The 8,831-nt window shown below is 52.5% G+C and overlaps 1 protein-coding gene across 1 annotated transcript; it reads left to right on the top strand.

Moving 5' to 3' along the window:
• The first annotated feature begins 622 nt into the window (after positions 1-622).
• LOC119099090 (uncharacterized) lies at positions 623-3,674 on the top strand. The gene is made up of 3 exons (XM_037222152.1): positions 623-787; positions 2,586-2,707; positions 3,045-3,674. Exons 1-3 carry the CDS (start codon positions 683-685, stop codon positions 3,133-3,135), a joined length of 318 nt encoding a protein of 105 aa, XP_037078047.1. The 5' UTR covers positions 623-682; the 3' UTR covers positions 3,136-3,674.
• The last annotated feature ends 5,157 nt before the right edge of the window (positions 3,675-8,831 follow it).

The raw sequence follows: 8,831 nt of genomic DNA, 5'->3' as shown, positions 1-8,831 counted from the left end.
CTTCCCATATGCATGTAACCCAGGTCAATATACGCGTGAAATGATGGCGGTTTTCGCTTTTTAGGGAGCTGGTGCGTGGTTCTGCCTGGTGACGCGCGGGAAGACAGCAATGGCTGTGCGTGATGCCTGCGTGTTTATTTACCTGCCTCCACCCTCCGGAACGCCCACCTACCTCTGCCAACTAGTGTTCCGCCCTGCTCCAGTCCGATCAGCAACCGCCTGAAACCGAATCAGATGGCCGGCATTTACGCAAGTTACGTCACGAGTTCGCTCAAAACAACACGTTCATTGAGCTCATGTTTTAGGTCACTCTTTGACACCAGGCGACCGCTGCTTGCTGTTTGAAAACAGACCCCCCCCCCCCCCCTTTCCCCCGGCCCTGAATGGGACGCAGCGACGAGACAGACAGTCAAGCGCCAGGGTGTCACCCGACAGGGCCTCCGGGCGGCGCTGCGCCACGTGCGCCCGCGCCTCCCATTGCCGGCGATCAGCCAGCGCCGGCCCAGCCGGGCGCGGCGCGCGCCAATGGGCGGCGGCCGTCGCCGCGCGCGCGCCGCACACACACGTCTGTCGCCGGCTATATAAACGGCTGCACGTGGCTGCTCGGCAGGCGAGACGCGAGCAGCGTGACCACGCGGCCCGGCAGTCGACTAACTGGTGATACCTCCGAGACCGGCCACAGATGGAGGACGGCGACAGACGACAGGGCGGCGCGCTCGGTGCCTGCCTGCTGACCACGCTGCTGCTGCTGCTGCTGGCGTCGGCCACCTCGGCCCTCAGCCTGCAGGTGAGAGGCGAGCCTCCCGCCGGCGCGCTCCCAGCGAGATGACGCAGCAGATCCACCGCGGGGCGCGCTGCGTGCGGAGGTGGACCCCGGCCCGGCTGCCGGTCCCCGATGGCCCGGCGAGCCGCGGCAGACATTGCCGCAGCCCGCTCGTGACCCCGCCCGTGGCTCGTGTGCTGCTCACGCGCTGGGTGGAGGCCTGAGGGGACCCAGCGTGCCTGCCGGGCTGGGACGGGTGTCCGCCGCTGGGCCCTGGCTGAAGCCAAACAACAGGATTGGGCGTGGACTGAGACGAACTCAGAGCTCACACCTTACTGGTGTATTTTTGAACTACCGATTTATGTCGGCACAACTTGGGAAGCGCTTGATCTTACTTGATTAGTTTTTCTTACTTGGATTTAGCAACTGCATTTTGATATTGCATGACGTGCTCAGGAAGTAAAAAATGCATGCTTGACTGAGAGATCACCGTTCAAAATTGTTGGCCCTGGCGTAAAAAAATTGAACGTGAAATGAAGGAATCTGAAAATGAAATAAACATTGAAAATAATATGCGTAACAGGTTAGCTTACATAACGTTTCGTTCTGCTACGTAGGCTGTATTGGTTCGCGTTGGCTGAGAATTTGCCCATCAGGCACCGTTTTCGTCGCATTCATGAACGCCCGTCCCACTGGTAGGCAACGTCTGTAAACTTGCGCTGTTAACCCAGTTCGCTATGTTGCTTCACACTCCATCTCGAAGGTTTTCTTACAAACGAACATGTATGAAAACAGCTAAGTTATTACATGATGGAATGTGCGCCTTTTCTGACACCTTTTTATAATGAGGGTCTTTGTGTGCTTTGTCTTTATCATACGTCGAGGTCATTGATGTTACCGTGGTTTTAGCTTTACTACCCTCCTATGACTTGTACTTTTACAGGTTAGGTTGATACAGGTTATGCTTATGCAGAGAGCTTGTGGTACCCTAAACCTCTGTACAACGCGACTCTCCTCCCGTTTAAACATTTCGTCCGCTCTGACCCGTTGTCCTCTCTGAACCCGTGTGCGTTCAACTGCGTGCGTTCAACTCCGGGTATGTCCTAGTCCTGTGACCACTTTGACCTTGTGACCTTCCTGCCCTGCGTTCATTCTGCCAATGTACTGCGACCCCGTGTCTGCCCTGATTCCGTGTCCATTTTGCACCCGTTTCCACTCCGACGCGATGTCCACTCTGAATCCGTGTCCACCCTGACCCCGGTGCCCACCCTGCCGCTGTGTCCACCCAGCCCCGTATCCCCTCTGACCCCATGTCCACCCTGCCCCCGTGTCCACCCAGCCCCCGGTGTCCCCTGTGACCGCGCGTCTACCCTGACCCCGTGTCCCACCCAGACCCCGTGTCCCCTGTGACCGCGCGTCTAACCCTGACCCCGTGTCCACCCTGACCCCGTGTCCACTCTGACCCCGTGTCCACCCTGCTGCTGTGTCCACCCAGCCCCCGTATCCCGTCTGACCCCGTGTCCACCCTGCCCCCGTATCCACCCAGCCCCCGTGTCCCCTGTGACCGCGCGTCTACCCTGACCCCGTGTCCACCCAGCCCCCGTGTCCCCTGTGACCGCGCGTCTACCCTGACCCCGTGTCCACCCAGCCCCCGTGTCCCCTGTGACCGCGCGTCTACCCTGACCCCGTGTCCACCCAGCCCCCGTGTCCCCTGTGACCGCGCGTCTACCCTGACCCCGTGTCCACCCAGCCTCCACGTCCCCTCTGACCCCGTGTCCCCCTGACCTCGTGTTCGCCCTGACCCGCGTCTCTGCCGCTGCAGCGGGCGGTGCGCGAGGCCGGCGGCTCTGGTTGGGAGGATCTGCAGGAGTGCGGCATCGACAGCATCTGCGCCTTCAGCGTCTATGACCGCGACACGCTGGCCACCAAGCACTTCTACCCCCGGTGAGTCCGGCTCCTGGGTGAGGCGCAGCCCGGCGCCGGTCGGCAGACCCGCGGCCGCTGCTGGCGGCTGAGGTCCCGAAGGGGAGGGGGGGGGGTCTTGGCACCGCATGGCCCAGCGGTGCTGACATGGACGTTTGGGTGCACGGCGCGTTGCTGTATGTGAACCATGTGCGTCCCTGATTTCCCCCCATAATACATCCCTGAGGGCAAATGCTACTTGTTCGGACGGTTATGTGGTGTTGCTGGTGTACTTCCAGCATCGCAGTTGGTACCCACATTACGCGTGATTATCGATGCACGCCATTGTTCTAACTATCCGGGTACGCTTTCCTTACAGGTGCCGATGTCCACCGAACGCACCATGTGTGGAGTTCTACGACAACATTGCCACTGGGGTCATCAACTGCAAATGTACTGTTATTGCATGAGCCGACCTGAAGTGGGAGAGGGGTCTGCGGCAGTGGCATCCACCCGCTGGACAAGACACCACGGCTTCGATAAAAACTAACCAGCTACCTCGGCCCGCTTCCGTAGCAAAGCATATCAGTGTTGTGGATCAACTGTGACCGTCGCATTCCAAGCACATTTCGGACATGAAGCAAAAAAAGAATGCGACGAATCACTGCATTGTACCTGTTAACTGCTCCAAGGTGCTATTTATTTTCAGCTTCATCATGATTGGAGCGTCTGACTGATGTTTAGGTGATCCGTTCCTCACGGTAGCCAGATCACTTTGTTGTTGTTTGACACTGCGTCACCATCATCACTGTAGATTAGTTATGATTTAAGTGCGTCAGCTTCTCGCATATGTGCCGCCCTCTGTTACGTCCCAGAAATGGCGGATCCGAGCCATGGTAACTGCTCATTGTTCAGTATTAGTGCTCGACGGAGGCGACTCGGCTCGACCATTGTTTCTTAATAAAACAACTTTCTAACCCGTGAGTGCGTGTATCTGTACGCATTTCAATCTTAGGACGACATGGGATGGTCCCCATGATATACAACCTCTCCCGATTGTTCAGCATAAGTGGTAGACGGTAGACGGGGCGGGTGGTCTTGGTTCCTTTTGTCTGAATGGGAAACGCTGACCTTGAGGTGTCAATACTTGTCGCACTTCATGGTGCTATAAAGGTTATCACCAGAACACTGAATGTATTCGAATCATATTTTTCAAAGCGCTGCTCAACCAAATGCCCCACAGTCGACACCAAACCAACATATCAACATCCTGACAAACCCCAACACGCCTCAGCTCCATCCAACGAGGCAGGAACACACCTCACGCCAATCTGTAGCAGTCGGCATATTTCGGGCCCGTTATACACAGACTGAATGCGCCAAGCCTATATAAGACTTCCAAATATAATTATAGGTTTTAGGGCCCATCGACTCGTTGCGGCTGGTGAATTTTCTGATGCAATCCAGCATAAGCGCGTGACCTGTAGAAATTGTTCGTTTCAGGCCAGCCCAATCTAACGATGATTGCAGAATCAGAGAAATGATATGATACAGAGATTAACACTCTTTCACCGGGCTGTATTATTGTATGGTGAATATGGCTTTAAGATTAAGTGAATTGCTCATTGAAAAGTTGCAAAGCTTCCAGAAACAGCTGGTTAATGTAGCGCTATCTCCAGCCACAAAGAATGCATCTGGCAGTACGTGATAAACGGCATATGTTACCGCGTATAACGTGCCATAGCATCGAACGGTACCTACCACTGCGTAGTGTGCAAATCACAGCAACCACAACAATAATAAAGAAGCCTCATGAGAAGAATGGCCTGATAAATCACCATGTATCGAAATACCGAGCATCTATGCATGCATCGAATAACGATGCGCCTATGTTCGGGTTGTGACGGAAACATCTGTTGATCCCCTGTCCTTGTGTTGCTTCCTATATCTCTACACATGTCGGTCCAAAAACATGAATATCTTCATAATGCCGTACACAATTATCCAGCTGGCTCGCCGACAACCCAGCCATGTACTGTCAGAATGTGTTGCTCTAAGCTCCCGCATCCGTTTTGCGCAGGTGACCGTCAGTGAAGTTTTTATCTCTTCTTCCGATTTACTTTCCTTCCGACCCGACTCGCTCATATTCCTCAGTTGCCCGAGAACCCTATCGGATGACCAATTCCAAATGCGTAAGGTGCACTGATTGCGTTTAGAGCATGGCTCGCTGAGCGACGAGGCCTTTGATGCATTGGATATGGGCCAGGGTGAATGTTCAGGAAATAGCATATGCAGAACTCAAATACAAAGAACAGCTCTGCTGGTTGTCATGCTCGTTCCCCTCTTTATCGAATCGCCAAGTCTGTTCCCAAGTGAACCAAACAAAGACTAAACATACTCGCAACACAAGAGGCAATCATGTCCATGCCATCCATGGCAGAATGGGCGGTGCGAGGATCGTGTTTTTAGCGTCCCACCTCACTAAGGCCCCACGCCTGGTGGTGATGGGTGCTGCAGAAACCATCCCGACCGTGGGGAATTCTGTACAGTGGAACTTCGGGGTGGCTGTCCCTGTCAGTGATGTCGCTGAATTCGGCTGGATGTGAGGTGCTGGCTGCACTCATAGCCCGAAAGCCGACCTGGTTGGGATTTGAGCCCGCACCCACTACCTTCTTGGAGACGATCTCGGGGAACCTGTTTTGATTTGAGCCCGCACCGATGGTCTTCCTGCACACGATCTTGGGGAACCTGTTTTGATTTGAGCCCGCACCGATGATCTTCTCGTAGACGATCTCGAGGAACCTGTTTTGATTTGAGCCCGCACCCAAAGTCTTCTTACACACGATCTCGGGGAACCCGTTCGATTAGTGGATGAATCGGACTCGTACTTGGACTTACTTTTTTGAAGAAAAAGACTGGGATTCAGTGATCCTAAAACCGGATTTTGAAGCAAACGCAGTTAAATCCAAGGCTTTAACTATGGTTAAAGATTACATTTTATAGCAATCACATGTTCCGCAAGATATGGTTTCAATGTGGTATTTAGAAGATGGGGACACATCCCGTTCATCCCGTTCGCATTTGTTGATATTGGGGCGCGGGGGGCTCGCTGTTCGGACTTCTTTTAACTCTTCTCCATCCCCATGTAATATCCCGTAGCGTGATTTTCACCATCTCCTACCCAGTGATATGTGACATGTCCTTGAGCCCCACCAGCTGTTCGAGCTATTACGCCATAACGTGTCAGATGCTGCGTGGTAACCAGACTTTTGACTATGTTGTGGAGCACGGTGTTTTTGTGCTCCATCAGCGCGTCTGTGGCAAGGGATGGAAAATGAAGACAAAAACAATGTTTTTTACGATATCCGAAAATTCCATTGTGGGAGAATCCGGCGAGTGCATATATGGAGGCCAATGAGAAATTGTTCACGCTCAAAAATATTGATCGGGGCAATTCTGAAGCGTTTAATCGAGGCGTCAGAATTGCCGCGTTCAATATTTTTGAGATTGTCTTATTCCATATAATTTCTTTTTGGTGTTGCTCACGTTGTCGCGATCTGCCTAGGAAAACAAAAGACTTCCCGCTTTTTTCTACCGGGCCATAATCACCAAGGTGAAATACTGCTGCCTAGGTCTGAGCATCTTCATGCAAACCCGCTCTGAAGCGAATCGCGATCGCTCGGTCAATAACCAGCAGTTCAAGGTGGACGGAACGAAATTAAATACGGAAGCGTCGAAGATTAGCCAGGGAAGGTTCAACAACGCAGAGCTCGTGATGGGCAAAGCTGCAGGTCTAGTTCAAAAGCCTAAGTTCTGGCCTGAAAAGCCTAAAAAAGCTTTAAAAGCCGAAAAAGCCTAGCCTAAATTCACCGGCGATGTCGGCGCCTTCCAGACGTGATGTTTACCTACGGTGATGTTTTTGTCATTGCCTGTCATTGAGACTTAACGACACACTCAGCTGCTGAGACCATATGGCGTCGCCTGCCTTTCACCCTGGTAAGAACGGCGGTCTCCTTTGGATCACACCCCGTGCCTCTGGTATCCCAGACGCGTAATGGTTAGCGCACTGACGCGCTTACCACTGCACTATCGGCACCAGCGATGTTTTTGTAAGCAATCATCGCACTCTAGTGCAGTTTTCAGCAATGAGGAAAGTAATCCTTCCAGAGTTGTGCTGTCCAGTTTTTACGCCAAATAGTTAGTTTTATGCTAGTTACGCCAGCTAGTTTTTTTTTAGGCACCAGTGCGGGAGCCAATTGATCAGGAGCGACTTAGCCACAACTTTCTCTTGTGTCTACGGTGCAAGTGGAACATGATGTGTGCTACCTTCCGCATCAAATTGGCGTGGGATAAAGCAAATTTTGTTTTCAGCAGCGAGTGCCAATGCACTGCATGAAACAAAGCTCATTTTTAGCCGGACGCACAACACGGACGGGCGCGCAAATTGTCATGCCATTGGCATATATGTAAGTTCTGCTGTTCTTGTGGCTCACCCCCTGGCTCACTGATGCACACGGTACGTTCAAAGTCACTTCTGTATTTGACACTCGTCACGGATACTCCACACAGTCCGCCCCGCCGGGCGTTAGTCCTCGCGCCGGCGGCTCTCCGAGTCTTCCCTTTGCCACTCTGTCCTCTCCTGACGCTGCAGCCGCGTCCCTGGTACGGGGCGCCGGGGCAGGAGAAGGGAACGCGAGCGTCTATAAGAGGCGCTCGCCAAACTACGCAAACATTCACTGACTAGCACATAAATATTCTCTGACGTCTTACATATATAATGCTCCCACCTTTGTAGCGATGCGCGACAAAACCGTGTTCCCATTGGATACCGATGCCAGTCTCAGGGCGGGCGAAACGTAGATATATTTTGGCATCTAGAGAGCAGACAACCTTCGGATACGTAGGGAGACCAGATGCGCAAAGGCCAAGCCGTTGAAAAAATACTGCAAAGCTCGAGCCACGAGCAACGATTAAAAGGTGACGTCCCACATTTTTTACGGAGTCTCGGACTGAAATTGTCATATTGAAGCTCATTCGGTGCAGTTCATAGCCCTGCCCTTCTCCCTAAGCCCCTTTGGTTTCTAAGCTATACATCCGCGAAGATGGGGAGACTATTTCGGGAGAATACTTTAAGATCACCTTGGCAGCCATGATGTTATAGTAACGTCATTCAAATCCTGCCATTCCATAAGCCATGCAGCGTTCAAAGCCAAGGCAAATATAGTGGTCGAGTCGTTAATATCTGTGCTCGCGAGCACGATTTCCAGATGAAACGGCTGTCCGTTGGCTCTCAATCATTGTTGCTCAAGGTACGATGATGTAATCAGACAGTGGCGCACCGTGGAGCATAGTTACTAAACAGATAATTGTTTTGTCTAGAGCGGTCTTTTCCACTTAAAAGTATACAAATAGTTATATGTGAGCTTGTTTCATCATATCTACTACTTGCAGCAAGATCTTCAATCGTGGAACGTTCCCTCGAACATCATACACAAGCGCGCTGAGGACCGCGAGCTGACGTAAGCATTGAAAGCTTACAAAAACTAATGAGGACACCCTGTGCATCTGTGAGATGCGAATCAGTGTTATGTGGCTGGAGGCGATGCTATACTGACGCTGATGGCACGGCTCTGCGTGCGGCAAAGAAAACAGGAACCACGACCACATGTCTTTTCAGTGAATTGAGTGGGCGGAACAGAACCATTATCTCCGGGTGATTTTTGTGTGTAAAGCAGCTTCGAAATGTTAAGTGAAATTCACCCCGTGCCTTTCAGACACATACCAACGTTACAACACGGCCAGCGGCGCTACAAACGCCAACGACGCCACCGCTTCGCGCAGTGAAGCTACCGGGAATCTGTTCACCGATAAGGAAAATGCTAAAACCAAATTGAGACCGTAAGTCTGCCTGTCTGTGCGCATTTTCTTAGCCAGAGGCACAGCGCAGACGGCGACACGGATACTGAGAAATTCGGCGGGTTCAATATTGGCGACTATTACGTCGGTCACAGCGCACGCGAAAGAGGGCGAGGCTTCTGCATTTAGCAGGAACACTCGTCACTCGTGCGGGAGAACCCAACCGCGCACAGGCCTGGAACAGCTCGTGAGCTCAGGACGATGATTTAAGGGGTCTTATGCCGATTTAGGGAGGGAATAATGATGGCGT

Source organism: Pollicipes pollicipes, unplaced genomic scaffold (genome assembly GCF_011947565.3).
Source record: "Pollicipes pollicipes isolate AB1234 unplaced genomic scaffold, Ppol_2.1 Scaffold_4740;HRSCAF=5597_pilon_pilon_pilon, whole genome shotgun sequence".
Taxonomy (NCBI): domain Eukaryota; kingdom Metazoa; phylum Arthropoda; class Thecostraca; order Pollicipedomorpha; family Pollicipedidae; genus Pollicipes; species Pollicipes pollicipes.
This window is presented reverse-complemented; position numbering and strand designations above follow the sequence as displayed.